Source organism: Penicillium subrubescens (genome assembly GCF_028828155.1).
Source record: "Penicillium subrubescens strain IBT 31985 chromosome Unknown utg000005l_segment0_segment0, whole genome shotgun sequence".
Taxonomy (NCBI): Eukaryota; Fungi; Ascomycota; class Eurotiomycetes; order Eurotiales; family Aspergillaceae; genus Penicillium; species Penicillium subrubescens.
Window position 1 is genome coordinate 5,320,914 of NW_026643155.1, and position 17,187 is coordinate 5,338,100.

The 17,187-nt window shown below is 50.4% G+C and overlaps 6 protein-coding genes across 6 annotated transcripts; 3 read left to right on the forward strand and 3 right to left on the reverse strand.

Annotated features, from left to right (window-relative positions):
- Positions 1-750: 750 nt before the first annotated feature.
- On the forward strand, positions 751-3,063 carry N7473_008468 (uncharacterized protein; the record flags this gene model as incomplete). Its single annotated transcript, XM_057154408.1, has 1 exon — positions 751-3,063. One exon carries the CDS (start codon positions 751-753, stop codon positions 3,061-3,063), a length of 2,313 nt encoding a protein of 770 aa, XP_057008746.1.
- A 520-nt stretch (positions 3,064-3,583) lies between these two features.
- Positions 3,584-4,893, reverse strand: N7473_008469 (3-deoxy-7-phosphoheptulonate synthase; the record flags this gene model as incomplete). Its single annotated transcript, XM_057154409.1, has 4 exons — positions 3,584-3,738; positions 3,802-4,707; positions 4,767-4,821; positions 4,888-4,893. 4 exons carry the CDS (start codon positions 4,891-4,893, stop codon positions 3,584-3,586), a joined length of 1,122 nt encoding a protein of 373 aa, XP_057008747.1.
- Positions 4,894-5,041: 148 nt separating this feature from the next.
- Positions 5,042-8,071, reverse strand: N7473_008470 (uncharacterized protein; the record flags this gene model as incomplete). Its single annotated transcript, XM_057154410.1, has 2 exons — positions 5,042-5,483; positions 5,540-8,071. The coding sequence occupies 2 exons, from the start codon at positions 8,069-8,071 to the stop codon at positions 5,256-5,258; spliced, it is 2,760 nt and encodes a 919-aa protein (XP_057008748.1). The 3' UTR covers positions 5,042-5,255.
- A 1,101-nt stretch (positions 8,072-9,172) lies between these two features.
- On the forward strand, positions 9,173-10,441 carry N7473_008471 (uncharacterized protein; the record flags this gene model as incomplete). Its single annotated transcript, XM_057154411.1, has 1 exon — positions 9,173-10,441. The coding sequence occupies one exon, from the start codon at positions 9,173-9,175 to the stop codon at positions 10,439-10,441; it is 1,269 nt and encodes a 422-aa protein (XP_057008749.1).
- Positions 10,442-10,897: 456 nt separating this feature from the next.
- On the reverse strand, positions 10,898-12,330 carry N7473_008472 (ubiquinol--cytochrome-c reductase catalytic subunit CYT1; the record flags this gene model as incomplete). Its single annotated transcript, XM_057154412.1, has 5 exons — positions 12,157-12,330; positions 11,888-12,045; positions 11,701-11,763; positions 11,231-11,628; positions 10,898-11,166 (listed from the first exon to the last, which is right to left on the reverse strand). The coding sequence occupies exons 1-5, from the start codon at positions 12,223-12,225 to the stop codon at positions 10,898-10,900; spliced, it is 957 nt and encodes a 318-aa protein (XP_057008750.1). The 5' UTR covers positions 12,226-12,330.
- A 1,681-nt stretch (positions 12,331-14,011) lies between these two features.
- Positions 14,012-16,165, forward strand: N7473_008473 (uncharacterized protein; the record flags this gene model as incomplete). The annotated part of the gene is made up of 4 exons (XM_057154413.1): positions 14,012-14,163; positions 14,224-14,298; positions 14,357-14,424; positions 14,481-16,165. 4 exons carry the CDS (start codon positions 14,012-14,014, stop codon positions 16,163-16,165), a joined length of 1,980 nt encoding a protein of 659 aa, XP_057008751.1.
- Between the last annotated feature and the right edge of the window lie 1,022 nt (positions 16,166-17,187).

Here is a 17,187-nt window from a genome sequence, read left to right on the forward strand (position 1 = left end):
CACCAGACATGGCGACGTCAGGCCGCGATGTTAGACGATGGCGAATCAAAAAAGTTTCGCCCGAAGTATACGATCTGAGGCCCTTATGCAGCAGTAGAAAACCCTTGCCTCGCCGCTCATTTCCCACTCCATCCCCAGTTAGTTCCAATCTATCAGATTTTGTTTCTTTTTCCTGCTTTGCTCTCTTACTTGAACGGCTGGACCACCGCTTTCGCGCTTGATTTCAGTGACACCGTTTCTCTCCACTGCCGATACAACCTTGCACTTACACTTGGCACATTACACATACTTCGCTTGCCTGGTCAGACTCTGGCTACCAATTGTCGACATTCAAGCTCCATAGACCCGGTTTAGGGTAGCACCAACCCAATTCTCGACTCTCTGGGATTTTAGCCGACAGGTCAGATTGTATCGCTTGTTGCAGCGCAGTGAGTGGCCGACCGATGCGCCGTTAAGTTATCCCTACCGGCTTGTTCGATCAGCATCGGCCAAGTGGAGCCCGTTCCGATCATTCCGTCGTTAGTCTATTCTCTTGCCGGCCAATCTACGGAGAACTACAGACGCATTGGGCTTGGTAGACCACTTTTATCGACTGTTCCAATCTCAATTCTTGACAATCGAATCTTCTCGTTGTCGGGATTGATTTGCCATTCACATCTGGATTACCTACAACTTGAGGTCATCGTGGCAAAAACAATAGAGGGCTTTCATACATGTCGAGCCACTAAATTCCCTCGACATTTTGTCGACATGCCATCTTTGAGGTCTCGCAGCGACAGCCATGCCGGGCAGGCTCCCGGGGTTGAAGCTGCTAGAACTCGACAACTGCGACACCCAGATGTGGCAACTCCCATCACACAACAAGCTTGTCAACCCTCAATCAGCAACTCAATATCTGCTAGCGACCCAGAAGAACCGCTCACAGTATTCGCCCAACATGATACCTCGAAACTTGCGAGTGGCTCAATACCCCCAGCAGCCAACATCGCTCCCGCCGAAATTCTACTTCAAATCTACTCCATGTTAACCCCGCGGGACTTCGACAATGCACGACGAACATGCTCACAATGGATGCGAGTCAGTCTGAATCGCAAGCTGTTGGAGGGAATGCTGAGACGCGCTGGATGGTGGGATGCCTATAAGCAAGATGCCGAAAAGCAACGGGTTCATCGCCGCCCATCCAGCGAAGAAAGTGATGTTTGGAGAATGAGCAAGCGCTTTGCAACCGAATGTCTACTATCAGGGCGAAAAGCGAATGTCGAAAAATCGGGCTTCTTGAAATCGGAAATCATCGACTTTTCAGGACTATCTAAAGGAATGACCTCGAAGGCTCGAAGATATTCATCTAATGGATCATCGAAAGCTGCTCGAAATGGAAGTTCGCCTGTCTCTTCGACTTTCAGCATGAGCAGTTGCAGTAATTATATCCTGGCGACTACTGGCTGCATGATCTATGTGTTTCGATTACTTGGTAGGAGAGCGAAGTCAGTTCTCTCTGTGGATTTGGCAGATGTGGACCTCGAACCCATTTCCAGTATCGAATGCCCGTTCGAGGTTCTGTCTGCAACATTTGACACGACTACGCCGGGTTTCGTGGTCGCTGCATTGCTGCAGAATCGAGTTGGTATGGTCTGCGACGTGGAAATACCCGATCGTGCTTCGCGTGCTGCTGGTTCAGCAAGAACAAATCCCTCCTCTCCGCATTTCTATTACAATGTCTGCTCGGAAGATCACCCCCCACGAACAATTGCCCTCTGCCCCGGCCACCGATGCGTAGCATTTGGATGCGCGGGAGGTATCGAGATCCACTGGGTCGATGAAACAACCCGCAAAGACCAACGGAGACACTTTCCCATGTCCCAGCCCTCCGAAATCCTCCATTTCCTACCTAGCAACCAGGAAAATCCCACAGAACTGCGACTCATCTCATCTCTCGCTGGTCCGGGAGTCCATGAGTGCGCATGCCGACAATCCCCTTACCCTGATCACCCGAAGAAATGCCCATTCCACCTCCTCTCCGACGTACAATCTTTCAGTCGTCGCACTCCACCCAACGCCGCTTCCCTTAGTCTTGTCCGGGCTACTCACTGCCATCATTACCGCGCCGTCCCCATCAACGACGGCTTCCACATTATATTCGTGGAACCACGCACCGGCCTTCTCTGCATTGGATCCGACGCACCAATCGGTGGTCCAACAAGTCTAACCCGAGCCTTCGTATGTGTCCCACCCTTCGGCAAAGACCCAACAGAAAGCATCAAAGAAGCCCGCGTCCCGACCGTTTTCACCGTCGGCTCAGACCTAAGCTGGGGTCTCCGCGTCGTGGCCGCATATCAAGACCGCATCGTCCTATACTCCATACCTCTCGACGTCTTCAACGTGATTCGCAAAGAACGCGAACGCCAAGGTGAAGGCGTTATGGGTGATAGCGATCTCGCCCGAGACTGGTTCGTCGACTCAGAGCGGTTCCGCAAACGTCGCGAGAGTGTGGTCCAGAATCAGAATGGTGATTGGGAGTTCTTGTTAAGTGTCAGTTACCGACCCACTGCGATGATGTGGCCGTTTAAAATCTACGGCAAGGAGATCGGTCGTGTGGATAATGTGGTGGAACTCGCGCTGCAGTCTTCGAATGGTGGTGCGCGCATTTGGGCTTTCTCTGCATCGGGTGAAGCCCACGTCTTTGATATCGATACCCTCACATCGACTACAAAGACTACCACCGAGACACCGTGCAAAATCGTAACCGTTGGCTCGGACGGTAGTTTGGAGTCTTCCCGGCTCGTTGATCGCGCCGAGTTACGGACTTCGCCCCTTCAAGGCTCTCGCAAACGCAAGTTCACCGAACTACGTGATGAATTCGTCGGTCGATATGGCACGAGTCGCTTTGTTCCGAACATGACACTAGATGGCCTCGAGCCTACCAGTGTCGTGGCGGCGGCACTGGCCCCAAATGAAGATTCGTCGATTCGGCGCCCATCTTTTGCAGCGTGTATTGTCGATTTCAAGATTCCGGAGTTGGGGCCTCGAGAGGGTCGTTGGGGAGATGCTGGGGTAGAGAGGTAAATAGATCTCGTGCTTCGCTTTCGCAGTTTTTATGCATGCTGGTTGGGCTTTTTGATCTTTGCAAATAGCTGTCTGTCCCTCTCGTGGATCTGAACATAGATTTGTATTTACTGTCTCTGTATAGTGCGTTCTTCAATGGAATTTCCCGCTGATGTTGAAGCTAAGTGACTTGACGCTTTCTTGGCAGCATTAAGAAGAGATCACATCAATCCATACACTAAGTAGACTGGATGGGAAGTTACCCATTACAGAAAGTGCTTTTCGGAAGAAAAGTGGAGGCGATGAACATTAGACCTTTCCCTGTCAGGGCCTAATCTCCTAGACGCAGTTATCTCGAATAGTTTACATGCGATAAAGTAGGTTTGAGAAATGATTTTAGATTCTCATTTGAAGAAAAATTATGGAGACGCATCAAAACTTTTCCTTGATTCCCATGGCACAGTACGCTTGCAAAATGCCTCATCGTTACATCCGGGTGTCATAAAAGGCAGCAAAAAGACAAGAAACGCAGCAACGCTGTTTAGTTAGCGCCGCTGAGTTTTTGTCTCCGGGCCTTGACGGCTTGAGCCAATGTGTCCAATGTGGTCTCGGTGTCTTCCCAGTTGATGCAGGCATCTGTGATGCTGACACCGTACTTGAGGCCGGCCTTGCCCTCGGCGGGGACTTTCTGGTTGCCTATATTCACTTTGGTTAGTATAATTTCGGATAATATGCTTTTGTTTGCGGTTGTTGACTCACCCTCGTTAATGTTGCTTTCAATCATAACACCCATAATAGCGGTTTCACCGGCGGCAATTTGCTCGCTGAGGACAGCGGCAACCTTGGGCTGGTTCTTGTGGTTCTTCTCAGAGTTGCCGTGGCTGCAGTCCACCATCAAGCGGGGAGTCATGCCCTTGGCCTCCAGCTTGGCCTTGGCCTCCTTGATGCTGGCAGCATCGTAGTTGGGGCCCTTCTTGCCGCCACGCAGAATGACGAAGCAGTCGGGATTGCCGACAGTGCCGACAATGGAGGCAACACCGGGCTTGGTGACAGACAAGAAGTGGTGGGGGTGTCTGACGGCGCCAATGGCATCGACCGCAACGTCAAGCGAGCCGTCGGTGCCGTTCTTGAAACCGACAGGGAAAGACAGACCGGAGGCCAGCTCACGGTGAACCTGAGACTCGGTGGTACGGGCACCGACGGCACCGACGGACAGACAATCAGAGAAGAACTGGGGAGAGATGGTATCGAGCATCTCGCTGGCAATGGGCATGCCCTTGTCGGTCAGGTCGACGAAGAGCTTGCGGGAAACACGCAGACCCTTGTTAATCTGGAAGCTATTGTCGATATCGGGGTCGTTGATCAGACCCTTCCAGCCGACTGTGGTGCGAGGCTTCTCGAGGTACGACCGCATTACAATGAGCAGGTCATCGGCGTACTTCTCCTTCATCTTCATCAACCGATCGCAGTATTCCAGAGCCATGTCGGGATCGTGAATTGAGCAGGGACCGATGACGACCATCAGACGCTGCCTCTCGGCATCGGTGCCATGAACAATGGCCACGGCCTCCTTACGACCATTCAAGACGGTTGCCCGTGACTTTTCCGTCAATGCGATTTCATGCTGAAGGAGGTTGGGCGGAGTGAGGGGGTTGTAACCGCGAACTGTGTCGAGTGTGAGCTTGGAAATGCCATTGAGAATGGACAATCTGGGTTGAACGTACTCCTTGAGTCTTCGAGATTGTCGGTGTTTCCCACATTGGGGTTTTCAATGAAGAACTAACGATTGGTTAGGATCAATGGTGGCCACAAACATTGCGGGTTACACATGAGGGGTCAACTTACCGACATGGCGGGGTAAGGTGGGAGAGGGCAATTGGCTTGAAGAGAGAACTGGGCAGGGGAATATGGGAGTAATTGAAGGTCAATTGAGTATATTTGAGATGTATGAAGAAGAGAATAGAGCTCCGACTTTAAAAATAAGAAACAGAAAGTTCGCTGGCTCCGTCAAGGGAGGAATGACTCAACCCGAGAACCACCCAGACACGTGATCCTCGGTGAGCGGCGCCAATGTGCGTCACCGCAGACGAGGACAAAAAGGACGAAAGGACAAATCGACTACGAAACTAACGTCTATGGCTGTGAACTCATGCAGCTAAGATGGTCAACTCCGACGCCTGGGTCGCTTAAAGCACAAACATACTTTTACCTCCTTACAGTCCCTGTTGCACCCCATGGTCCAACTCTTGTAACCCCTGAATCATTTCCTGGCAGATTTGGGTGTGTTGCTCCTTGACGGACAACATCTGTTGGCGATACAACTGCATTCGCACTTCTTGTGCTCGGAACAGATCATCGAGGATACGATTGCATCCTTGTCGGTAGATATGCAACACTTGTCGAATGGTGTCCTGCTCGGCGGCAAGCTGGCTCGATAGATTCTGTCATACTTCTTAGCATTGGGCCCATATTGAAGCTCCCTAGCATTGCAACCCACCTGGTTAGTGGCCAACAAGAGGTTGTGAGCGCTCTGCTGAGCAACCTGTAAATCTGTGATCCAATTCATATTATTCAGATCGCCCTGCATGAGCGTAGACAGTCGCTTCTCAACGTTCTGCTCATCGTGACTGGCCTCCATTCTTGGAGCATCAATGGACCTCGGGAACGACCTAGACGGAATACCATATGCTCTGTCATTTCCGGTGGCGCCACTCCCCACAAGATTGTAGTCCCCACGCTTGTCTGCGCGTGGTAGCTCAGTGACATCTGCAGTAGTCGCCTTGCTGATTAGACCTGCACAAGAGGCAACTTTGACTGCATCGCCGAAGAGAGCCCGTCCGGTCAAATCCGTGGTCAGTTCTTCGGGACTAATTCCGTATTCCATGAACATGTCTCGCTGGTATTTGGACCATCCCCCTCCACTCTGGTGTTTGCTTTCAGAGTAATAACCATCAGAGTCTTCATCACATTCGCTGGAACTGGAGTCAGTGACTCTGATATTCTGTAGAAGGAAGTGGTCAATATTGAGGCGTGATTTCCCGGTCTTGATATCGTTTTGGGGGCGAAGTCGAGGACTGCCATTACGGTCAACAATGCTGCTCCGTGTAATTGACTTTGGAAGTGTAAGGGGAGCAATTTGTTGTAGACCGGTGTGTGCGCTCAGAAGTGGCTTCTGGGATTCTGGAGTATGCTCGCTTTCACCTCCTTCAACAGGCAACATCGTAATACCATCGGGCAGCGGGATCTCAGAGCTCAGGGATGAGGTCTCAAGCTCGTCTTCCAGGCGCTGTAGGTCTTCTTGCGGGTTATCTTGAGCTGCATGGGGCAGTTGCATCGGGTTCATCTCCATTGCGTCGGACAAATGTGCCACTGAACTGTCGTCGGGAATCACCATTGGGTTCTGAGGGTCATCGCCATCGCCCTTACGGTCCATGAGTCCGGCGATATGCAATTGCTTCTGCGTGTCCGATAGGTGTCGGGTAGGTGGAACCGCTGTCCTCAGAGAAATACTTGTCGTCTGGTGTGTGTGAGTGCCAGGGGCCGAGATCTCATCAGGTTCATTTAGATTCTTCTGCTCTCCAGCCGAAGATGTATCTGATGTTCCATCTTGCACCACCTCAAGCTCCGAGTTGAATGGACTCCGAGCCGCAGGAACCTTAGTTGGTTGTGTAAAATTGCCTCTTGGAATCCCGGAGGCTGTCCCGCCGACAGTGATCTGAGTAGGAGAGAATCGCGATTCAACCTCGGGAGAAAATTGGGAATTCAGTCCAGCCTCGCGAAGTGCATCGGTAAGTTTCTGCCCAAGAGTGACTCCCCTTCCATGCGAGTTTGCCATTGCTGTCTGTCCATTGATTCTCGGCGAACCTGTGCCTTGTCTCAGGCTTGACAGGTTGGATTGGAGCAAGGAGTCGCTTGAGAGCTCAACGATTTCATGACTTGAGCTCACCACTTCCAATTCGTCATCGTGCTTATCAATTATAGAGAAAGAGGCTGCTGGCATGTCAAGGGCATCCCGTATGCATGCATTGTCAGGCCGTTCATCTGGGAGTTCCAATACCGACTGAGCATCAACTTTGTCGGTCTCTGGCAGAGACTTGTCATTGATGTTAGTGGCCAAAGGAAGCTGGGCACTGATGCTACCCTTCTTCTTGGTGGCTTTCCGGCGTTTGGCCGAGTCTGATTTCGCCTTTGGTGCTTTGCGTTTCTTTCTTGAGCTTTTCTCTGATTCAGCGTCCGGAGAAAAGAGAGAGGTTCCTCTGGAGGCCCCTCCCTTGTCGGCTTCTTTCTTATCATTGGGGGATTTCTCGTCATCAGTCGGTCGGATGCCTTCACTCCAGTCAACCTCTGCTGTTGGGTGAGAAGTAGATGTTTTTCGAGCAGATCGCCACGGTCGGGACTGCTCCAAGGAAGCCCGCGCAGGTGGGTAAGATTTTCTTGGATTCCGACGAGTAGCCTTTAGCTTGATAATACAGCTTTGTGCAACCCTTGAGCTAGAATTGCCTTTGGGGCTGCTTTGTGGGGGGTTAGCATAGGTGTCGATGGAAGCCAGTGATTGACAGGGATCATTGTCTGACAAAACCAAGGTTGTAAATGACTCCGCGGTCTGGTTGTCTGCTGTTTTGATATCTTTTGTCGAGTCGCCGATACCTTCCAATTGGATCTGTCGGATGCCCGGTATGGCGTGCTCAGTGGTAGCCTCATTTGCGTTGGTGGCTCTGGCCAAGCGCGCGATCTTGGCTATCTGTGACGAATCGTCCTCAGGTGGGATGTTCTTATAAATCGGACCTGCTTCCTGCACGGGCTCTGGGTGTTTGCTCGACATCTCTGCTATCTTGTTGCCGGCGTGACTTGTGGAGGCTTGTCCTTGAACACCCGTTGAAGCACCACTCTCTCTTCTTTTGGGCCCTAGCCGCGCCATTGCTTGACGGTCTTTACCCCGAATCACATCCCCTGAATCCAGCTGGAAGACGGTAGTCGTGACTGTCTGGAACTGGGATGTCGACATCCGAGCAAAGGCTGTTTGTTCCATTGAGGATAGGAGAATTGCGCAGTCGACTCGTTCAATTCGGGGTCAATGGAAACACAGTTCCCTGGCCAGGTCGAGTCAATGAGGCAACTAAAAGCTGAAGTCTTTGTTAGAATGGAAACCCCATCGCTGAGCCTGGACATGGATCTGCTTGGCCATACACCATGAGCCTGTATTGACCTGAGTCCTCCAGCGCTTCTCCCCGTCACACCCAATTGGCCCGGCTGGATTCCGGTTGATGTCCGTTTCAGATCAAGAGAATGCACCTGCCCCTTTGAAGGGTGGTTTCTGATGCTGAGGCTGCTGGATGATGAAGTGAGGAAAGTCCGCAGCGACGACCTCGACGGCAACAACGAGCGTCACATGATTCCTCGCAATTCCAAGAAGTCACTGACCGGCAACAATCCTACTCGAATCTTAGGTCCCTGGCTCGTTTCTCAGCTTGTTGGGAAATCAAAACACCGATGCCACGAGCTTAGATGATTTGCTCTCACATCATATTTGCAAAGCTGACTACATCTATTTCTATGCAAATGCGAACCATATCACAGTGGTGGCTCCATCCATGTGGAGGGGCAGCAAGACATCTCAAGTTTGACGATTCAGCTTCAATTCTCCAGTTGAAGCATGACTCGATCAGCGTCACTCTGACTGTTCACTTAGATGTCCCGAGATTGGTCCACTTCTGAGACAAGGTTCAATAATATCAGTGGAGACATCGAACTAAACTTTCTCAAGAGCTGTCTTCATTTTCTCCCTAACCATTGACTGTCAGGAAGCGTAGCATCCCTCATGAAGCTCTGCCAACATCTTTCAAGCTCTCACAGTGACTCCTTATTTGCGGGCATCGGCCCGTCCAAACTCCGTTCGTTATGCCCGGGCGCCAGTTGCTCCGTCACCGCGATTATTAATCGCGGCGATCCGACTTAGCAATGCTTCTGGTTCGCTGCTGCGGATACGACGCATCAATTCGTCCGAACCAGGCGTCCACCGCTACATATTTAAACATGGGATCCCCCTTAACTCCCCCTTAACTAATCCGATCGACTAACTTCCAGCCTCTAGTTGTCATTTCCTGCATGAAGGCATACCTTCTTTCTCGTGATGACTGTGGACCACCCTCGACGAACGGGCGATGAGGAAGCGCTCCCAGAGACCGAAGGCCGCTTCGATGCGATCAAGCCACTGACCCGGCTACGTGGCGCTTTACCAACTGGCTTTGTTCGATCTACGAGTCCCGATACACGTCCTCTCCCTACCACCACCTCAGACCGCCGACGCGTGTCCATCGATGCGGCTTCCCTTGATCGAGATGCGCATCTCTCGGAGAGGGTCACAGAACAACAGGAGAGCGGGCAGGCGCTGACTGGAACGTCTGCAGAGGGAGAGACCGTCCTATACCTAGCGTATGGCTCTAATCTGGCATCCGAGACATTTCGTGGCATGCGTGGGATTAAGCCTCTCTCGCAGATTCCGGTGCTTGTACCAGAGCTCCGCCTGACCTTTGACCTCCCCGGAATCCCTTATGCCGAACCCTGTTTCGCGGGCACACAATACAGAGATCCCGGATTTGTCAATGGTGAAGAGACAGAATCTCAAGACGACGACCTTTCTATAATCGATGGGGACTTCTTATCAGAAAAGGAGCCACTGTTGGTGGAGACGCGGGACGTACAAGGCTCAGAGGCGAACAGGAACCGGTGGCATAAACCCCTTGTCGGTGTTGTTTATGAAGTGACTTTGGCCGATTATGCGAAGATCATTGCTACCGAGGGTGGTGGTCGCGGATACAGAGATGTGGTCATCGATTGCTACCCCTTTGCGAAGGGCTTCAAGCCAACCGACCCAGTCCCAGATCATCCTGAGACTACAGCATTCAAGGCCCACACCCTTCTATCACCGAGCACAGATGATGCTCGAAAGGCGAAGGAGGTTGCCAAACATGGTGATTCCTCAGTCACGTATAGTTCCTGCCCCAAATCTTCAATATTCGGCGACATGGGACCGCACATGCGTCCTGATCCTGAGTATGCGCAGCCCTCTGCCCGCTACTTGAATCTGCTTGTCACGGGCGCCGCCGAGCATGATCTCCCGATCGCATATCAGGACTACCTTTCTGGGATCCACACGTACAAGATCACCACAGTCCGGCAGACAATTGGCAAGGTCATCTTCCTTGGTCTATGGGGACCGGTTGTTCTCTCTCTTCTGGCGTTCTCAAAGAGATTTGCGGGTCCAGATGGACGAAGCCCGCCTTGGCTGGTGACCTGGTCGAATGTAGTATTTGCGGGGGTGTGGCACAGCTATGATTACTTCTTCAAGAGAGTGTTTGGAGATGGCGAGCGGACATTGGGAGATACCCCATCGATTTGAGATAAGAGATTTCTTAACATCTTGATACTTCCCATGCTTTATATACCCTACATTCAAATACATGGTAATTCAAAAGAACTTGTACCTCCTTTTTCATGGCTTCCGTATCGTTTCCATCTGATCCACCCAAGGACCAGGTTGTATTCCTGTACAGTTTGAGTGGAGACATCTTGCACCGGACGCATTCACAAAGGAAATTAAATTCAGTTGACTCCACGAGCACACAGTTTTCGGAAGGGCAAAAAAGAGATATATCTAGGATACAGATACACGTGTGCTGGGAGCGTTCTAACAAAACAAAGGGAGAGCGACCCTAGACACAAAAACAAGATGATGAAAGAGATCTTTCTTAGGCAAAAACCGACGGGGCAAAAATACAGGGTATGCCCAATGGGTCACGTAACCTCGTCAGCCTCTCCCATTTTCAAACTCATACAGGCCTCGATGCCATCACGTTTAGCGGCGGGGGCCGATTGGGGGGCTGTACACGATCTTCCGAGACTTGATTGGGGCCCACTTGTAGCGCTTGACCCAAATGCTGATGGCGAAGAGACCAGACAGGAGGGCAATAGCCTTGACACCCATCTTCTTGCGGTCGTCCATCTCGGGCTCGGCGGCCCAGTTCAGGAACTCGACAACGTCCTTGGCCATCTGGGAGGTGGTAGCGGGGGTGCCGTCCTCGTACTCGACGACACCGTCGAAGAGGACACGACCCATGGCGATACCTAGAACACCACATTCATGTTAGAGATGTCAACGGAGCCAAGTCTCAAATTCTAGTTCACATACCGGTACCAGGGAAGTAGGGGTTGAAGTTCATGCCCTCGGCAACGCTAGCACCCGCTGGGGGCTCATCGGGGTAACCAGTCAGGAGGTTGAAGACGTAGTCGCAGCCACCGTGACGGCCCTTGATGATCAAGCTGAGATCGGGGGGAAGAGCACCACCGTTGGCGGCACGAGCAGCCTCGTCGTTCTTGTACGGAGCGGGGATGTAGTCGGACAGCTTGCCGGGGCGCTTCTCGATGTCACCCTGGTCGTTGGGCTCGGTGTCGTACTCGTTCTCCTCGGCCATGGTCTTCATCTCATCGACGGTGTGCATGACACCGACGAACGAGCGCCAGGGAACACGGGTCAGGGAGTGGCAGCTGGCGCAGACTTCACGGTAAACCTGGAAACCACGGCGGAGGCTGTATGATGAAAATTCATGTCAGTGGATGCGCGATGGCGGTATGGCGGCATTGGGGAAGGTGAACACTCACGCAGCGTGGTCGAAGGTCTTGTTGAAGCGCTGGTGAACCCAGGGGTAGTGAGTAGCGTGCAGACTGGATTAAAAAGCGATTGTTAGTCCATTGGTCGTGCGCAGTCCGGATCGCACAATCCTCGGTTCGGGGTAGCGGAGCGACCATGCTAGTCACTCCCAAAGCTGGGAAGAAATTGAAGACTCACCCCTCCTCAGCAGGGGTCATGGCGAAGGCCTCCTGGCCATAGAGACGGTAGTACCAGGCGGCGGAACCGGCAGCCGCGGCGGTAGCGAGCGAGGCAGTGAGAGTGAGGTAGAAGGGGGAGCTGGCGGCATCGGCACCGGCGGCGGTGGACGAGGCACGCTGTCAGGATTCGTTAGCAAAACCCATATCTCCCACATCTTGAAGCCATATCAAAGCGATTGCCCTTTTCGGCGAGGTTCAATGGATTGGACGAGGGTGATGAGAGCGTACCGTGGACTTGCCGACAGGCTGGCGAGCAAAGGCCCGGGCGGCCACGCGCGGAATGGAACGGCCCAGCATGACGAATTCAGACCCTCCGATCGATTGGCGATGGATGTGAAAGGGCGGGATTCGCTTCGAGCGAGACGAAGGAGAGGGGGGGGAGGGGGGGTGGGTGCACAGGAGAGGCTGTCAAGAGGTGCGAGTTGAGGTCGAAGGTCAAGTTTCTCGCTGGGGGAGGATTGGGTAAAACCCTCACTCTGATTGGCTGCGCTGGGGCGGCCGAGCTGACTTCGGTGAAAACCGGCTGTGTTGATGGCCTGGTTTTACAGGCATCAATCACGTATTTCTTGTGATCTGAGATCCCCGGAGTAATGCGTTATGAATCAGAATCGTACATCAACAAGTCCCAGATACTAGATAAAGTACCAAACATTGCATCTATTAATTATTTCTGCTCAATGGCTTAGCATCACCATCTTCGTACTCATTAGTAGACATCACCACCAGATATCCCCGATCCCGTGACCAGGCCGAGGTCACGGGAACTTCCATGCTTCTTTTGTTTGACTATTGCTGTTCATGGACTGGTTGCTACTTATTTCAAATCGTAGATAAATAAATGACTAGGCCTTCCGAGGTCGGTAATAGAAGAACTTACAGAAGCTTGGTTGTTGTGTGTCATTACATCGATACTCAGGAGTCCACAGCTTGACCCCATCCATCTGATTAAGGTAGTGGTAAATTTATAGATCAGCTACTTGATAGAGCTTTGAGAACCCAATCTTGCTTTAGCACACTTAAACCTCTTTCCAACTCGATAGGCATTGATTATATGAGGTAATATGAGCTTAAGCCTGGTTATTGACAGCTTCCAATTTACCATGATGCGGTAGTCCATGACCTAAGATATATATCCGCGCCCTTATTGGAGCACATAGTAGAACATGAGCTATCACCACGTGTGAAGGCCAAGGCCATATTTGCATAGTGCTAGGCAGGTCTGAGAGGTAAAAAAATCTAGACAATTCCAAAGTGCACTAAATTCCAAAAACGTTAATAAACGGTACTCAACATCGTTCGGTTCTAGGTCACAGCCGGAGCGCTGGAGCAGTATGCTCCATTTCGTCGGTTATACTCTCGATCAAAATGCCCAAATACTAAACTCGGAGGATAAAACGCAATGGATATTCCAATCTTACCAATTGGCGCTGGAATGACTATCGCACTGGAAGTATCAAAGAGGTATGTGGTCAGGTGGGGCCTACTAAGCACCTCCACACACCATCAAGTGATTTATACAACAGCAGAACAGAGCCCAAAGGAGAATTTTCGTAATTGACGTAGCGTGAAAAATCTTGTCGTACAGTTTTTAGCCAATGCTTCCAATGTAGTATGTAAAAAACGGCTTTGTTCTGGCCTCGCCGCTATCGGACCCGGGGAAGATTCCCTTGAGTCATTTTGGTAAACCAAAGGGAGTTAAGGGGCCGATCCATCACCGTAAATCCGAAATATCAACAAATTGTATCTACTACTAGTGCATGAATGTATAATGAGGCGCTTGGTTAATGCCCCGATTGTAGCCGGGTAGAACAATGGACTTCTGGCATTGATATAAGTCGAGTATGTAGTAATTTGCGTCAAGCTAGATACTCTATTAGGGCATTGACCCCTTACCGGCTCTCATCGGACTAGCCTTTGCACAACCAGGCTCACAAGGATAAATTCGTTGGAGTGACTCATCTAGATCATTTTAAAACATCTCATTCCTCAGTTGGTCTTCGGTTTCTCAGGTGAACCAGTCACTGTTTGCAATTGTGCTTGCCACCCCGTCTTTTTCGACGCTATCCGATTCCCATACTTCAAGATGTTTGGAGTCATACGCGCAAGGCCAGGAAGCACAACAAGATGTTATTTTCAAACTTGTCACGCACGGCGAGCATTATCATCACAGGCTGTTGCAGCTGCTATACCCCAGCCTGCGATACCGACAGACCAATACAAGACACAATTGACTGAGTAAGCTCGAGTCGAGGGAACTTCTTGGATCAAGAAAATCTAACCAATGCTTCGATATAGTACCTTCACGTCTTCGTCCTCCACAAATTTGCCCCCAGCAGCTCGTGCAGTGTCAAAACCGTCACCAAATACCTCGTACGCTCTATATTATAATATCAACAATGCATTGATCGCTAATGCCCATCCTTCTCAGATTCCTCGGCAAAACAGGAGGTCAAATATTTCATGAGATGATGATTCACCACGGTGTCAAACATATTTGTCAGTCCTCTCTCCCCATTCACCCATACTGGCGCTGACTTTTAATTCTCTGCTAGTTGGCTACCCCGGCGGCGCAATTCTCCCGGTCTTCGACGCGATCTACAAATCCAAAGAATTTGACTTCATCTTGCCTCGCCACGAACAAGGAGCAGGTCATATGGCGCAAGGATACTCTCGAGTCACTGGAAAGCCAGGTGTTGTTCTGGTTACGTCTGGACCGGGTGCAACCAATCTGATCACTCCCATGATGGACGCGTTGGCGGACGGGACCCCAATGATTGTGTTTTGTGGACAGGTCAAAACAGGACTGATCGGATTGGATGCTTTCCAAGAAGCAGATATCTTGTCTATGTCCCGACCATGCACGAAATGGAACATTAGTGTTCGAAGCCCGGCAGAGCTCCCGAAACGGATAAATGAGGCCTTTGAAATTGCGACAAGTGGACGCCCAGGGCCGGTTCTGGTGGAGCTTCCCCAAGACGTCACGGCTGGAAAGCTGCAAGAGAATCTCCCTCTTTCACCGGTCTTGCCAAGGCACCTAGGAACAGCTAGGACAGCTATAAACCAGGTCAAAAAAGACGAGTTGATGCGTGCAATCAATGAAGTTGCACGACTGGTCAATGTGGCTAGAAGGCCTGTTTTGTATGTAGGCCAAGGTATCCTTGCAACACCCGAGGGCCCCCGGCTGCTGAAGGAATTTGCTGAAAAGGCAAGTATACCTGTGACAACTAGCCTCCAAGGTCTTGGGGCCTTTGACGAAGAAGACCCCAAAGCATTGCATATGTTGGGACTCCACGGGTCTGGATATGCTAATATGGCAATTCAAAGGGCCGACTTGATTATTGCCTTGGGCTCAAGGTTCGATGATCGAGTGACCGGAAATATTGCTAAGTTCGCACCAGAAGCCAAATTGGCCGCTGAACAGGGTCGTGGTGGAATTGTTCACTTTGATATTTCGCCGAAGAATATCAACAAAGTTGTGGAAGCCACAGTGCCCGTGGTGGGTGATTGTGCAGTGAACCTAAGGCTTCTTCTTCCACACATCCAGTCAGCACAGCGCCCGGAATGGCTCTCACAAATTCAAGAATGGAAGGCAAAGTATCCATTCCAAGCCTACAACCGCAGCGGCCGCAATGATCAAATTCTACCCCAGAGGTTCATTGAACGGCTTTGCCAAGCAGTGACTCCGATCAAGGATCGAACGATCATTACAACCGGTGTTGGACAACACCAGATGTGGGCAGCTCAACACTTTCGCTGGAGATACCCTCGGACAATGGTGACATCGGGGGGACTGGGGACAATGGGCTACGGGCTCCCCGCCGCGATAGGAGCCAAGGTTGCACGGCCTGATGCTCTGGTGATTGACATTGACGGTGATGCATCTTTCAATATGACCCTCAATGAGCTGCAAACTGCAAGTCAATTCAACATTGGCGTCAAGGTTATTTTACTTAATAATGAGGAGCAAGGCATGGTTACGCACCTTCAAACTGTGTACTATGACAATCGATTCTGCCATAGTCATAACCAGAATCCTGATTTCGTCGAAGCTGCTCGGGCAATGGGGGTGCAGGCACAGGCTTGTTCTGAAGTTACTGAGGTGGACGAGAAATTGAGGTGGTTGTTGGAAAGTAATGGTCCTGCCCTCCTGGAAGTCAAGGTAGCCCAAAAAGCATTGTCTCTACCTATGGTTCGATCTGGGAGTGCCCTTGACGATTTCCAATTCTACAGCGACTGATCAACCCTTCTTGGCTATGTCAAGGGGGTTAAGTATCATATCCGGATTGATTACAACTTAATTAGGAACGAATGTAAACCATTCCACATTGTTCTAAGCAGATAAGTCATCTTAATCTTATAGGTGCCATTACGGTTTTGGTAACGTTGGTCTGAGATTTTGTACTTAGAGATGTCATTGTAAGCTAAAAGATAACCACAATCAACGATCGCGAATTTACATAGCCCCCTCCCTCTCTGCTAATCATATTAGACAGTATGTTTTAGTTAAGCCTGCTCCCAACAAAGCAAAAATATCCACGCTATACATCCAAGTATAGCCATTGACGAAGTCAACGATCAATTGAGCGACGCAGGGATCGAACCTGCAATCTCTTGAGCCGAAATCAAGCGCCTTACCATTAGGCCAGCCGCCCCGATAAGAAATTCGTTCGTTAAAGCGGCTGGACCGCCTGCTGAGTCAAGAGAATTTAGAGATGCTACTCTCACCTCACTTCTGCCTCACTTCTAGTTTAATTTAATAGTTAAGTAATAGCTAAAAAGCCTATCTTTGGAAAGGTAGAAGCTCCTTTGTAATGTTTTTCAAAATAACTATATACTTATTTTTCTAAACATGCTTCCTACTTGTCATCTCTCATTAGTCTTATGATTTCTTAGCATTGTATTTGATATGTTAGAAAAAATAAAGTAACGAAGTTTGGATCCCTGATACACTTTTCAAAATTAGCCTAGTAGTTACCACATTTACTATAGAAATAGTATCTGTGCTATCGAGAAAGAGCATCCGAACAATATTTAGAAAGATCTTTTAAATGAGAGTGATCAAAGCATTTGCTAGTTAGTCTATTTCTCTGGTTTATAGACCTGAGACTTTGGAAATAACTGGCCCCTTACACAAATTACTATTTCTTCAGACCCTAACTTCTAAGCCGTTTTCGATACAATCAAAAGCTCAAACGTAGGTTTTCCCGCGCAAATCACCGCTGATCTCTGGCTACTCCTCCACAAGCACGCCGACATCCT